Below are 15,765 nucleotides of genomic sequence, written 5' to 3'. Positions count from 1 at the left end.
AACTTTTTTTTTAGATTTAGATTTGGTTACTACATGATTCCCATGTGTTATTTCATAGATGTCTTCACTGTTATTCTACAATGTAGAAAATGGTAAAAATAAAGAAAAACCCTTGAATGAATAGGTGTGTCCAAACTTTTGATTGGCACTGTATATGTTGCTCGTTCAGTAGATCCTCGTCAATAAAAAATCATCTTACCAGATTCGTTTTTTTCTGTACTTCATTTAGTCTGTCTAACAAGCTTTTTTATTTAAAAAAAAAACAACCCAAAACACGCCACTGCATTGCAGCTCACAGGCCTTCCCTGAAGAAGCAATGCAATGCGATATCCACTAAAATAAAGGCTTCTTGTATTTTTTTAAATGTTTTTACACAGCTGCAACTTAATTGGTTGCTATAAGTTATACCTCGTTCTCCAATGAACACTTCTCCTTATTTTCATTCCAGTTATCAAAGCAGCTCTCCCTCCTTTTTTTGAACATTGAAATAAACCTTGCTTCATTTTGTCTTTGGAAACTTGAGAGAGTGTGCATTTGTCACAGATGTTTTCCATGCTTGAATTGAAAACATTTAGCCAGTCTCTCTTTCAAAAACTTGATACTGCACACCGTGTTTCATGAATGTCATGCAAAGCACATTGTGACTGGCTATCTACTAGGTAACAGATAAGAGGATAGCTCAGACGAAGCTCACTCTCTCCTCTACCATTACAGCGGTCTAGAAAGCCTGATAGAGGGGAAGAGGCATCACACACTCGGAGACGATGGACAAAATGAAAAAGGCCCTGTCCGAAGCCGTATTCACTCCTTCCTCTCTAATAAATGGACGAGGGGCCCTGCACATGACTCAGATAGTGCTGGGCATCTTGACCTTCATCCTGGCCGCTGTTCAGGGCGAGACTCAACACACCTACTGGAACTATGCCATGTTCACCTGGGCCTTCTGCTCCATCATGACCCTCATCATCACCGTCATTGAGATGTTCATGCTCCACCTCCTTCTCAAGATTTGTCTGGACTGGGACGACTTCACCACGGGAATGGCGATGTCCTCCGCTCTCATGACAGCGTCCGTCTTCGTCATGTACGCCAACTTCTACATCTGCAAAAAATGTTTGTACTCAATTGTGATCGCCTTCCTCGCCCTACTTTGTGGCGTGGCCTACATCTTAGAGGTAGTGAAAGATAAGTTCATGGATAAGAAGAAGGGGAGCTACCTGGCCGCCCTGCCTGGCTTCTGGAAAGTTCTGGAGGCTTTTGTGAGCTGCATAATTTTTATCTCCCTCACGGGTTATGACGGGAAACCGGCACTGATCATGTGCATTGTGGCCTATGTCATTCCCTTTCCCATCATCCCTATTATCATCATCACCAACATCTTCACAAAAATTAAGAACTGTTTGCCATTTAATATAGACAGGTTTGTGTTTATATTTCTGGTCATCTCTGTGGTCCTCTATACCTTTGCTGCCATCATCTGGCCCATCTATACATTCAGAGGCAACCCTCGTCCCAGTGACTGTCCTGGAAGCTTCTGTATCTGGGCCATTCAATTCATGGTGGCATTCATGACATACGTCAATCTGATCCTCTTTATAGTGGACTTGGTGTTTACCCTGCTTGGGATGTGTGGCTTCAAACGCTCATAGTGGTAACTGATCTCTGTCTGTATCTGTTTTACTGTACTATATAATAGCTTTTCATGAATGATTTGTTGTTGCATTGAATAGTCATTTAACAAGAGCTGCTTGTTTCCCTCATCTTTTTTTGATTTTGAAAAAAAATAATTATAGTTTAAAGTAGAACAAATATAAACCCTGCAGTGACCTCTGAGGAATTTGTCATGATGTTACACGTTCACGATGAAATGATCCAGATAGAACGTAAAGGGTATAGTTACAATGTCAATCACATATGGATATTTCCATTTACATAAAAGTAGCCTACGTAACAGCATTACATGGCCAACATTCACAACTACTGTATATGATAAAGGATTTTGAAGTACCACAACCACATCTCTTTTCATTACGTTAAATATGTTTGTGTGTGAGTTGCAGCACTGGCCTACTGTCCTTTTACCACTTGAATTCTCAGGGGCACTTTATTTAGATTGACGACAGACTATCTGTAGAATCTCTATCTACTAAACCTAGCCCTTATCCTAACCTCAACCCTTAACCCTTAACCAGACCCCTAACCCTTGTACTCACCTAACCATAACCTTAGCAAGCAGTTGCTTATCAACAGATAGTTTGTTGATAATATGACCATCCTTAGAGTATCTACAGACTGACTATTCGGACTAGGTAAATAAAGTGTGACCGTATTCCCATTGGTCTATAACAGTAATAGTGCAGAACAGCTTCTCCATAGTGTACTGTATATCTACTTCTACAGGGATTTGAATAACAATATTAGTGTCAAAGGTACGTTAACCATTAACAGCAGATAACCTGCCCACTTCTGCCTGTAATACTATAAGGGATGCCTCCATCCGAGATTGTGAAACAGTTATGAAGGTGGAATAACTCAGCGTAACTCAAGGGAAGTGTTGTCACTCCAGAGTCTACAGCAAAAGTTGAGCTTGGAAAATCTTGGTTATCCTTAAAGAAAGCCACACAGCTGGAATAGAATTTTGGAATTGAAGTTTGCCGTATTCAGGAGTTGGAGATGTGTAAACACTTCAAGAGTCTGCTCAACATCTTGAGGCTGCTGGAGATCATACTGTGTACGTTAGCCTTGGTCATCCCTATGTTTAGGGGTAGGATGGTGAACCCGTACGGCATCTACTGCGAGTTCATCTGGGTCTTCTGTGTCATTATGGCTGTGGTCCTACTGGTGTCCGAGATCATGCTATTGCACATCCTCCTGCCCAACTGGGACGACCTTGTTTGCGGTCTGACCATGCTGTGCACGCTCATGGTCGCCGCCGCCACGCTCATTTTCGCCATCGTCTTTGGCTGCCTGTCGTGTATCAGCAGTGTCTTCTGCATCATCTTCTCATTGGCCGCTACCGTGGTCTTCCTTGTAGACAGTGTCAAGAGAAAAATGAAGTGTCCAAAGGGCTATCTATCAAACCTAAGGGGTATTCTGAGATTCACAGAGGCCGTCCTGGCTTGCATCATCCTCGCCGGCGCCACCAACTACTTCCTGGGTGTGGAAAAAGAATTCCGCCCACCAGCCATGATGTGGTGCATTGTAGTCTATGTAGTCTGTCTCCCTGTGACCGTTCTCATCATACCCATCCATCTGTGCAGTCTACTTGAATGCCTCATCTCCTGTATTGGGATGGATCTGTTGGAGTTGGTGTTTAACATAGTGGCTGTGGTGTTGTACCTGTCTGCTGTCATCCTCTGGCCTGTCTTTGGTTACAAGCACTACCGTGAGTACAATCCACCAAACTGTGACTACTGTCGCCATAACGACCTGGATGTGGTAACTGTGGGGACCATTGCCAATCTCATCCTCTACGTCGTGGACTTGGTTTTCACCATCTTGGCTCGACTGAAATCCTAACATCTTGCTAAATTAAGAGGTAGGTCTACATTTTTTTTTAAATGACATATTGTCTGTTTGATCTGTTTCCAGTAATCATCGACCTCAACCTCTTTTCCTGTAAAACATATCTTCCAGCTTCTAGAGGTGTACCTGGGTGGCATTGACATCCTGGCCGTGCTTCTGTACACCTCCGCTGCGACCTTGCCTTCAGCTTCCAGAACGGCTTTCCATCTGCCATAACTGCACATGGGACAATCTGATGGTTGTAGCGTATGTCAATCTTTTACGTTGTGGATTTGATTTATTCCTTGTGTTAATTGTTGTTCTTTTTCATAATGGAACCTATGGCGCTTTACTTGAAAGCCCAGATGTAGAGTACATCCATGTCAATGAAACTCTTCATCCTCTTTATAGTGGACCTGGGGAGAATCTCAATTGCATACTCCTTGCGTCCTCTTGCCGAGGAGGAGAGAGGACGCGAGGAGGATGCAATCAAGATCTTCCCCTGGTTTTTACCCTGCTCTGGATATTAGGCTTCAAAGGCCCAGAGCTGACCTCTGGTGGGAGCTGATCTCTCTTCGGTCTGTCTGTCTAATCCTGTACGGATCTCGCATGAATTCTTCATTAAGATATGCATAGGTGAAAAAGATACCCATGTATAACTGTCACGAGGTGGAAAAGGTTAGTTTGGATCTGGGTTGATCAGGAAGAGTGAAGTAGAGGCAGGCAACAGTTTCAACAAATAACATATTTAATAGGGCATGGCTTTCTGATGGTTACACCACACAATGTTCTGTTCCATAGTTTTTGTTGCAAAATGCAAATAGATTAAAAGTTCAAAATGACATACAAATACCAGAAAGAAACAAACCAAACCAAACAGAAACAGGCACTGGAAGTGGTGCAGCCCAGGAGGCAGGTGCCCAGTTGCTCCTTTTTTGGCACAGTTGCTTCATCTCAAAGAGTTGATCTCACCAAGCGGATGCGCTCTCTCTCGCTCAGCCAACAAAGGGCTCCACCATGACTCCAGACTGCATGACTTCCTGTGGGCGGCCACCCCTTAAACAGGGGTTAAATAGAATTCAGAAGAACACTTACTTAATCCAACGTCCAATTAAATGTCTGGGAGAGTTAATGAGTCAATCAGTCCCACCTGTGACATACCATTTATACATGTTAGCCATTTCCATGGCAACAGGGCCTTCATACTGTAAGTAATTGTATTTATATGGAATGCAACAGCATTACATGGCCAACCTATGCACAAGTACTGTATAATGTATTGGACTCACTCACGACTTCACCTGTTGGGATTAGTACTCTTCTGATTGTGGGAGATGCCACCAAGACAGAGGAACTGTAGTCCACCGGCTATGGGCTTGCACATTCAACAGTTCTGGACTGGTGTTCATGAGGTACTAACTAGAGAAAGTAGCACAATGTACAATCCCTTTCAGTCCTAGTTAATACTCTAAGACCTCTAAACTAAAACACGCACATTATTACACTGGGAATTGAATACAAAGTGCCTTACTCTGTGCCCGAAAACTCAAACTACAAATGGAAAATTGATGGTACCCCCCACAACGCAGGAGTGGCACCTGTTCCCGGGGAAGACTGCTGACCTTGAATGACCCTCTTATAGACTAATCCACCACATTGAAAAGTTCCTATTAAGATGGGTGGCCTACCTTGACACTTTATCAACCCCACCAGTCACCCTTGATACCTGCTGTCCCTTGATCTGTTCACAACCCCCCCCATCAACCGTCTTTTATTATATCTGTATTATTGTGTGATGTCTATGTGATTCACATGTTTTTTCATTTCCTTTGTCTGTAGGCTAGAGCTTGTACCCTTTTTCTTTTGTTATGTGTAGTGGCGTGTGTTATGTTATTCCTTGTTTATGGAAAAATACAAATAAACATCTTATTTTAAAAAATACAATTTTGAGGTGCCAAAAACTCACGTCTCTTCATACCCTTATGTTCTTAATGTGTGAATTGCAGTAGTGGCCCCCAGGGCCAATTCCAACTTAATTTGAAATTGGAAATGTAAAAACATTGTTTGTGTGAGGGCAACTTTTGTGCAGTTCTAGTGGCCAGACTGCCCGTAGGATCAAACTTTTTAAAATGTGAATCAAGTCTGATGATTCATGGTGAGGACTAGATGTTAAACAGTGACGAACCTAATTGATTTTTGGAACAAGTTAGGATAATCAACGTAACAGGTTAGGAGAAGTAGGTTAAGGTTAGGACTATGGTTAGGTTTAAGGTTAGTTAAAAGTCAAACATTTCCCCAAAACGTCACTTTCATCCTAGCTGTAACCATCTAGCCACAACTGTGATTCACAGACAGCTTTCAGCAGAATTATAAATGTAAAAAAATGGATGCCCTTTGCAGTTTAGTAGAGAAGGGCTGCCCTAAGCAGTGCCAGTCAAACTGAAATACCTAATAAGTATTCTGTAGATGAGTACATCTCAGTGTGTTTGCTATAGGACAATATGGGGATATGATTCCCATAAATCCTGGATTTTGTTCCGACCTCTTGGCTTGTAATTTTGATAGAGTACTCTGTCCCCTGGAAGGTCCAGAACCTCCCTGGAAGACCTATTGTAAGTCCTCTTGCGGCTATCTGCTACTTCACTTGCACTCTTCTGTGCCACTTCGCAGGCAGTTTTCAGGCATTCATGGTGTATCTGTACCCATTCATCCATCGATGAAACATCCAGATCATTAGGTCATTCCTCTAAGACAATGTGGAGTATTTGCATCCCTCAGATACATTAAGTAGAAAGGAGGTAACCAGTTACGGAGTGACGATGGCTATTGTAGGCCAATATCAGTTTCGGTAGGTATTAGGTCCAATGTCTCTTCTTCTCTGGTGACAGAGCTCTCAGCATGTCATGGAATGTGTGATTGAATTGCTCACAATTCACATTCCACTGAGGGTGGTATGCGGTTGTCACGCTCTTCGCTAAACCATAGACTTTTCAGAAATCTGAAATCACATTTGACTCTAAATGTCTCCCTTTCTCCCGAATGCAGCCTTGCACGACATCCAAAATATTGAATCCAATGTTTCACAATGGCATTGGCAGTAGTCGTTGCAGTTTGGTTTCATGTGGGCACCATGGCTGTGAACTTTGTGAACATATCTGGAAGAACTAGAGCATTCTCATTGCTACCCGTCTTCCCAAGTAGTGTGTGGTCCATTGCAACAGCCTACAGAGGTGCAGAGAAATGAATGCAATGTAACGGAGTTTTGGTGTGTGGTAACCACGTCTCTTGATAGAGCACTTCTTCTGCATTGCCCTGTCCAACGCTGCAAGTCTTTCGTCATTGTAAGTCAATAGTAGCACCGGCATATGGAATCTAACGTACACTTCCAACCCGAAATGCCAAGCATCTGTCATGTTTTGCACTGTATGTCTCCTGCTGAAGAACAGCTGCCAGAATTCACCATCACGAGGATCGCATACGATTCAATACAGGATGTTCTGGTGCAGTGTAAGTCTGTAAAAAAAAAAACGTGAGCTGGCGCACACCCAGAATAAAAGTTTGTGTGGAGGTGCTGACTAATGGCAAATAAACTATAAACTATCAAAATAAAGAAAGTCGCACACTCCACGTGTAATCTCCCACCAATTGAATGGGTATTTACCAACGTTTCGGCATCGCAGTGCCTTCCTCAGGGTAATGTCATGAATACTTGAAACAGATTATGTGTGCAATTAGTGTAACCAATGACCGTAGTGAGTGTTGTGTCATAATGATTAAGTTAATTATGTATTAGTGAAACTGTTAAAAAATAGCATATGGCATATTAAATACAGTGTATTACGCTATTGTTATCATATAGAAACATAGCGTAATATTGGACATCATATTAGCATCAACATTCATTATTGTTTCATTTAATTTCACATAATTTATCCTACCCTGCCTATCTAAGGTATTCGAAAGCGAAGTTAACAAACAGATTACCGACCATTTTGAATCCCACCGTACCTCCTCCGCTATGCAATCTGGTTACCGAGCTGGCCATGGGTGCACCTCAGCCACGCTCAAGGTCCTAATCAATATCATAACCGCCATCGATAAGAGACATTACTGTGCAGTCGTCTTCATCAACCCGGCCAAGGCTTTCGACTCTGTCAATCACCACATTCGTATCGGCAGACTCAACAGCCTTGGTTTCTCAAATGATTGCCTCTCCTGGTTCACCAACTACTTCTCAGACAGAGTTCAGTGTGTCAAATCGGAGGGCCTGTTGTCCGGACCTCTGGGAGTCTTTATGGGGGTGCCACAGGCTTAAATTCTGGGGCCGATTCTCTTTTCTGTATACATCAATGATGTCGCTCTTGCTGCTGGTGATTCTCTGATCCACCTCTATGCAGACGTCACCATTCTGTAACTGTCTATGTCCTTGATTACTACAAAAGTTCTCTCGACCTGTCCTCATACGTTGTAAACTTTCATTCATAGGTTAGGTTGTAGCAACCTCATGATGATTCCTGGGAAAATGTTTGTATCATGTAATAGCCTAAACCTATCGATATTACATTGAGCTGGGTGAATGGAATATGAATGACAGTCATCCAATATGTTGCAATAGGAATAAGGCCATTGCTCATTAAAAAAAAAAGTTGTCCTCCCTAATTTTAAATGTCACCGACCACCACTGGTGCACGCTCATGGTCGCATCCACCACAGTCTTCTTCACCATCAAATTTGCTTGCCTGTCTTGCATCAGCAATATGTTCTGCATCATCTTCTCAGGAAAATTAACTGTCTGGAGATTCATCTGTCCATTCTCATGGGGGTCCTCCGCTTCAAAGAGGCCATCTTTGCTTGCATCATCCTGGCCGACGCCACCAACTACTTCCTGGGTATGTGGTGGGTCTTCCGCACGCCTGCCATGGTGTGGTGCGTGGTGGTCTATGTAGTTTGCTTCCCTGGCACCGTGCTCATCCTACTCATCCATCTGATCAAGCTACTTGAATGCTTCATCTCCTATATTGGAATGGAGCTGTTGGAGTTGGCGTTCAACATAGTGGCTGTGGTGTTGTACTTGTCTTCTGCCATCCTCTGGCCCGTCTTCGGTTACAGGCACTAGGCTAACTATAATCTGCCTAACTGTGACTATTGTCACCATGACGACATGGTTACTGTGGGGAGCATTGCCAATCTCAAAATCTACATTATGGACTTGGTCTTTCAGTGTTTTGGCTCGAGTTGAATCCTAATATCCGAAGTCTTACTAAGTTAACACTAACAGAGGAAGCATTTTATTTGCTTAACAGTTTTTACGTTTTTAACATTTTTAATAACTGATCTTGATTTGACACCTTTTGTGTTCATTTTAAATGAGTGACACCAATGCGATCAATATAAGAACAATATGGCCCTCCATATCAGGATGTGAAACCAAGAACCAACACAATAGTGATGAGCATGTTTTGTTTTTAAAAAAGCATCACTTTAATGGTAAAAGGCAATACTACTTCTTCACAAAAAGTATATTTCAAGAACATCAGACTTCAGAACAGAAATGTTCAAAAAGATGGAAAGAGCGTATGTATTTGATTAAACACTACTAACAAATACCTTCAAATAAATCAACATAATGCAAGAATATATGGCTTTGGCTTTTTTCTGTCTTCAAATGTCAAATCCACAAAGGTACACTTGAAGTCATTGAGGTGTTTCTGGAATAAATACATTTATTATTTCAGCAGTCTAACAGCTGATAGTATTTCAAATCAATAATGAACTAAGTACATCGAAAACCTGTGTGCTGCTGTCCTCTTTTGCGATTAAACATGTTCCAGTGTACCAGCAACTTGGCTTCACTAATTATTGCGTGTTGGTTCTGCTTTTTGATTTTTTTTAAATGATCACAGTGACTGCAATTAGAAAAGCGACCTCTGATATCTCCTGTAAGCAGTTTGTTGAACCACAGTAAGTGTAGCAACATGCAAACTCATTTCGTAGATGCACACAACTGTCACTGCCTTGTACATTGGCTCAGAAACACATGGCTCGTGTAGAAAATGAGTGCAAATGCTACTGTCCAAAATCTATGCAAACAATCTATTGCCTGCCAACAAGACAAAGGTTTCGTATGAGTAAATTCAAATGGTGAGAGATAAACGTTCAATGTAATTCCACTTACCATGGATGAGCAATTAGATAGTCAATGCAAATGCTTTAACATACCTCCGCTCTTGACTGAACTACTGTTACTATTGCACCTCTTTTTCTCACTTGAAGTCGATAAAAACGATATCTGTGTCTTCTCCCTACACCTAAAATGTTCTTTGTGTCTTGAATATCAATGTCCCGTTAGTGTTCGACTTCAATTCAATTCTCAATCGTCCTCTGGTTCTTCAAACTCCACTGTTTCCAGTAGGCCCTGGAAGCAGAAGTAATGGGAGTTGCAATATACAGGTGGTTTGTTAGGAGTGGCCTGGACCTGCTCTGGTTTCTGGGAGGCAAAAGGGTTGACTCCACTGCCTTTTAAATCCATCTCCAACTCTGAGAGGATCTGCAAGGAGTAGGTCATCTCTGTCTTCCTGTGGGGATCAGGCAGGATCAACAATTACACACTCAATTCTTTGTAGTAGACAACAGTGAGCTCCAACCACCCATAGATTGTTCTCTCTGCTACCGCACAGCTAGCAGTACCGGGGTACAAAGTCTGGAATCAACAGGACCCAGAACAGCTTCTACCCGCAAGGCATAAGACTGATAAATAATTAGTCCGGTAGCTATTCAACTAACTTAGCAGTCTTATGGCTTGGGGGTAGAAGCTGTTCTGGGTCCTGTTGATTCCAGACTTGGTGCAGCTTATGTGATGAGTCAAGAGTTAGTGCAAAAAGAGTCAATGCAGATAGTTAAATAATTAAACAAATAGCTACCGTACTATCTGCATTGACTCTTGACTCATCACATACGCTGCTGCTACTGTTTACTATCTGCCACTTTATTCCTACTTATATGTGCATATCTACGTCAATTACCTTGTCGCCCTGCACATCGACTCGGTACTGGTACCCCTCGTTTTTAGCCAAGTTACTCATTGTGTATTTATTATTAATTGTTTTACTTTAATGTTATTTCTCTGTATTCTTTCTCTGCATTGTTGGGACGGGCCCGTAAGTAAGTATTTCACTGTTAGTCTAGTTGTTTACAAAGCATGTGACGAATAAAATGTGATTTGATTCGGTAAATATGGAGGATTCTGTTATGCTATGGAGGGTATTAAGATCAGGGTTATGTGGGGCTTACTCTAGTGCAGTAAATAGGGAGGGGATCTCGTAGTCCCTGAGGAGTAGCAGTGTTGGTAGCCAGCCCTGATCGAGGCCTTGACTGGCATCAAAGCCTGTAGGAGACAGAGGAAGTCAAACAGAGCTTAGCTCAGACAAGAACAACTCAACCAGCAAAGCTTTAACCTCAAAACCAACAAGTTTATAACCAGGCAACATCCTAATCTGTTTCTTTCCCATTTGTTTTATCATGAGATAACTGGAGTTTTAGGAAACACAAACTTTGTCAATTCTATTTCTTTAAAAAGCTGGAAATTGCACAATGGCAGAGCTTCTCACCTGGGTGAAATCCAACCACCAGATCTGGCTTAGCTGCTTTCTCGGTCTCCACAAGCTCCTCAAAGAACTGGTGGTAGAGGCCCTTGTAGGCACTGATATAGGTCATCGTCTTGGGACCAAAGTTAGTCAGTGGGGGCCTCATGATTGGCCCGTCCACAACCTCTGGCCCCACCATCACCACCTCCAGACCCTTGTGTCCAGGGAACATTCGGTCCAGTTCAACATAGTCCGTCAGTCGGGCTCCCAGGGTCTCATTGTTAGAAACCCCTATCAAGTGGATGGTGAGGGGTTTGGAATACGGGTTTAAGCCAAACAGTCTAAACCCTAGGGCAATAGTCATTGGTCGGGAGAGGAACTCGCTCGATACCCGCCAAATCGACTTTCTCAGGTCATCGTCCTCTGGCTTGGGCCTGCTGGCGTTGGTCCAAAGGTCTGTCATATTAGTGCCCGACAAGATGGCGTCCAGACGGGGGGTGAGGTCCCCTTGCATGGCAAGCCAGTCATCCCAGCCCTTCACCTCCCCTTGAGGCCGAGTCCACTTCCCTGTGGAGAATGGGAGGTCTCCTGATTGGATAAGAGGAAGGGGGAGTATGAAAAATCAGTCTGGGATATCCTGAAGTTGGTGCTATTCTCTTGGTGTTGTCTCTTTTTATTTATTTGAATACACTGTTCAGAGAATAATTGTCATAAATTTTTTAAAAAGGAAATGGTCCTAGAATCAAACCCCGCGGAACACCTTTTTAATTCATTTTTCAAAATGATCTCGGATAGGTGGTGCTGTCATCATGACAAATAACAGAGGACGATGGCGCTTCCTAGTGTCGAGGTCAGGACCCTCAGTGCACGTTGCACCTGCCTGGTTGAAATATGTTTTTCATGTGTTTGTATGCTGGGCACTGTCCTCAGATAATCGCATGGTTTGCTTTCGCCGTAAAGCCTTTTTGAAATCTGACACCGCGGCTGGATTAACAAGAAGTTAAGCTTTATTTTGATGTATTACACTTGTGATTTTATGAAAGTTAAATATTTATAATACTGTAGTTTGAATTTCTCGCTCTGCAATTTCACCGGATGTTGGCCAGGTGGGACACTACCGTCCCACCTGCCCATAAGAAGTGAATCTAGACCACGACAATCATGCAGCAATTGGCCCAATGTCATGACTCATTCCTCTTTTATCTGCCTTCTCTTACCTTTGAACACGAGCCATTCCACCAGTCGGTCAATGGCTACTAGACGCAACTCCGAGCAGACCTTCTTGTGCTGAGGCCAATCAGCCTTCTGACACTCTTTACTGCAGTAGTAGACATTCAGACACCTGTGATAGTCAGGAGGAGGATGAGGGAGAGGATGGAAGAGGAAGGAAATAACCCGTGAGGACAGTGCACCTGCTTCCAACCAGATAACTCCTTTGGATCATGTAACCAGTACAATACATAATGGAGTGCAAGTTTCATGTGCAAGTACATTTTCCATTCTGTCTGTCTCATAATTACCTCACACAGCGTTTGAGCGTTTGTGCATCTGAAACCTGACCAGGCTGCTTTCTGCAACTGGCACAGAATTTGAACGATTCCTCCATCTTCTGAAACATCTCTTTCTGAGACTTGAAGGCCAAGGCTTTGGCCTTACCCCCTGGTGCTGGGGCACTAAAGAGTGGTCGATGGAGACAATAATTATTTTTTAATTTAAAAACATCATCCTCTTCAATAATGCTGTTGTACCACATTCTGCAATGCCATTGCCAATAAAGCTTTTTTGAATTCAAACTTGACAGGGACAATAAAAAGTAGGCCTTCATGTCTAACACACTTCAACGGAAAGATAGTTTTACAATGAGATCCACAGAAATGCTTGCAATAGAAACACAACACCCTATACTCAATGAGGGGATTTCTATAATAAGGTGAGTGTGTGGGTGGCCGTTGGGGTTGGTCATGGAGGGGTTAAAAAAGAATCCCACATCACCCAAACATTTATGTTGACACATGAAAGGCAAATGTATTAGCCAGGGATCAGACCCCAACTCACATCAAATTGGGCCAAATCATGACCTGTATTGCAGCTATTTTTTCCGTTGGTGTGCTACCCAATCATAAGGACCACTACTGACCAATGTGAAGCACATGTCCATTATTTTTAGATTGGAGTATTTGGCCTGCCATATATGGAGAGGGTTGAGGGAGAGGGCAGGGTGGAGGAGGAGGGGGGGGGGGTTCGAGAACATGGCACATGAAACACACATTGCAATATTATTTCAATGAAGGCTTGAATTATCAGTAAAAAAAAAGGTTGTGTTAGATATGTTGTGTTGTTGGACCCAGATCCAGATAATAATGTTTTTAAAGCCCACACAGAATAGAATGACAAATTACTCTAGTAGAGGGAATACTACCTATAAATTGAACATCATATTGACTGTGACAATAGAGTTATGAGACACATAAAACCACCCATGGCCTTGACCACATCTGAATGTAGGCCTATGATCCTATTCTCTTCCCTCAGTAAACTCCTCAGTGGATATTTGATTGCCATAAGCGTGTCCAGTCCCGCAATAGACATAGTAAAACACATGGGGACATTCAGTGTCTACATTGTGGCATAACACAAACACAAGGCAGAGGAGAAATCATTCACACGTTAGCCTACCTGGTAATTGTCAGTCAATAAAGCCGCTTGCTCACCTCTTGTTATCTGTCATTGGAACTCTTGAAGTACCTCACGTTGCTGAACGAGTCTTCTCGTGGAGCTTGCTTGACTCGCAGCGGTGGCTGCGCCAGCCACTTATACCACCTGTGCTCCCCCTTCCAGAACTGTCTGAAATCTCTAGAGCCTTCCCGTCTCTTCAGGTGGTCTCACTTCTTTCATATAAACTTTCTCGAAACTCATTCCACTGGTAGACCAATATATATATATATATATAGAAAATATTGGAGGGTATTCCTACCTGCCTATAGTAGGCTCTGCTAAAGACGGTATACTGTTCAGTAGTAGGCTGTTGTGTATATATATATATATGCGCACACACACAGTATATTATTATGGCAAATGAGAAACGCTCACTAACAGGAGCATATTTGAGAGAAATATGCTTTTTGTATGTATGGAACATACATTACATTACATTACATTACATTACATACATACACACACACACACACACACACACACACATACACCATATATATATATACACCATATATATATATATATATATATATATATATATATATATATATATATATATATATATATATATATATATATATATATATATATATATGCCTAAATAAATACACTGAACAAAAATAAAAATGCAACATGTGAGGTGTCCCATGATTTATGAGCTGAAATTAAAGATTCCTGAAATGTTCCATACATACAAAAAGCATATTTCTCTCAAATATGCTCCTGTTAGTGAGCATTTCTCATTTGCCAAGATAATACATCCACCTGACAGGGGTGGCATACCAAGAAGCTGATTAAACTACATTGTCATTAGACAGGTGCACTTCGTGCTGGGGACAATAAAAGACCACTAAAATGTGCAGTTTTGTTCCACGTCGCAAGTTGAGGGAGAATGCAATTGGCATGCTGATTGCAAGAATTTCCACCAGAACTGTTCCCAGACAATTGAATGTTAATTTCTCTACCATAAGCCGCCTCCAACCTCATTTTAAAGAATTTGGCAGTACGTCCAACCGGCCTCACAACCGCAGACCACGTGTATGGCGTCGTGTGAACGAGCGGTTTGCTGATGTCAACGTTGTGAACATTGTGACCCATGATGGCGGTGGTGTTATGTTATGGGCAGGCATAAACTACGGACAACAAACCCAATTGGATTTTATCGATGGCAATTTGAATGCACAAAAATACAGTGACGAGATCCTAAGGCCCATTTTGATGCCCATTTTTGTTAAGGTATCAGTGACCAACAGATTCATATAAGTATTCCCAGTTATGTGAAATCCATAGGTTAGGGCCTAATGAATTCACTTAAATTGACTGATTTCCTCATATGAACTGTAACTCAGTAAAATCAATGACATTGTTTTATGTTGTATTTAGATTGTTGTTCAGTATACCTAGGCCTAAATACCTGAATGTGTATACTTATATATCAGCCTTCTAAAATTGCACTTTTATCACAGATAGGGCATTTGATTGTAATCAGGTGTGCATTTACGATTTTAATCCACTAGATGGGGATCTATTCAAGACTGGCGCACAAGCACCTATTGATGTGGATTGGATTGAGTCAATGGGATGGAATGGATTGCACTTGGTTTCGACACCGAAGGATTCATAATTCAACTTAAAATATTGAGGGACAATTTTCACACTTCTGGAACGTCCACTTATTTGTGTAAGAGGAGACTCACATTTCCCTCACTAACTTTAAACATCAGCTATCTGAGCAGCTAACCGATCGCTGCAGCTGTACATAGTCCATCTGTAAATAGCCCACCCAATCTACCTACCTCATCCCCATATTTTTTTTATTTACTTTGCTGCTCTTTTGCACACCAGTATCACTACTTACACACCATCGCATCATCACCTGCTCATATATCACTCAAGTGTTAATCTGATAAATTGTAATTACTTTGCCTCTATGGCCTATTTATTGCCTTACCTCCTCATTCCA

At 42.1% G+C, this 15,765-nt stretch overlaps 3 protein-coding genes across 4 annotated transcripts; 2 read left to right on the top strand and 1 right to left on the bottom strand.

Moving 5' to 3' along the window:
- The first annotated feature begins 760 nt into the window (after positions 1–760).
- Positions 761–1,991, top strand: LOC112223257 (myeloid-associated differentiation marker-like protein 2). Its single transcript, XM_024386278.2, has one exon. The coding sequence runs from the start codon at positions 765–767 to the stop codon at positions 1,647–1,649; it is 885 nt and encodes a 294-aa protein (XP_024242046.1). The 5' UTR covers positions 761–764; the 3' UTR covers positions 1,650–1,991.
- Positions 1,992–2,673: 682 nt separating this feature from the next.
- LOC112223258 (myeloid-associated differentiation marker-like protein 2) lies at positions 2,674–3,519 on the top strand. The gene has a single exon (XM_024386279.1). The coding sequence runs from the start codon at positions 2,674–2,676 to the stop codon at positions 3,517–3,519; it is 846 nt and encodes a 281-aa protein (XP_024242047.1).
- Positions 3,520–8,950: 5,431 nt separating this feature from the next.
- mss51 (MSS51 mitochondrial translational activator) lies at positions 8,951–14,127 on the bottom strand. Of its 2 annotated transcripts, none has more exons than XM_024386872.2 (6): positions 13,799–14,127; positions 12,608–12,760; positions 12,305–12,429; positions 11,112–11,675; positions 10,795–10,888; positions 8,951–10,079 (listed from the first exon to the last, which is right to left on the bottom strand). In XM_024386872.2, exons 1-6 carry the CDS (start codon positions 13,813–13,815, stop codon positions 9,875–9,877), a joined length of 1,158 nt encoding a protein of 385 aa, XP_024242640.1. In that variant the 5' UTR covers positions 13,816–14,127; the 3' UTR covers positions 8,951–9,874. The 2 variants fall into 2 exon arrangements, with proteins under 2 accessions (XP_024242640.1, XP_042161263.1); XM_042305329.1 differs by having other exon boundaries at positions 13,764–14,126.
- Between the last annotated feature and the right edge of the window lie 1,638 nt (positions 14,128–15,765).

This window comes from Oncorhynchus tshawytscha, linkage group LG24, assembly GCF_018296145.1.
Source record: "Oncorhynchus tshawytscha isolate Ot180627B linkage group LG24, Otsh_v2.0, whole genome shotgun sequence".
In the NCBI taxonomy this organism is placed as follows: Eukaryota; Metazoa; Chordata; class Actinopteri; order Salmoniformes; family Salmonidae; genus Oncorhynchus; species Oncorhynchus tshawytscha.
Note: the sequence above shows the minus strand (reverse complement) of the source record. Positions and strands in the feature narration are given on the sequence as shown.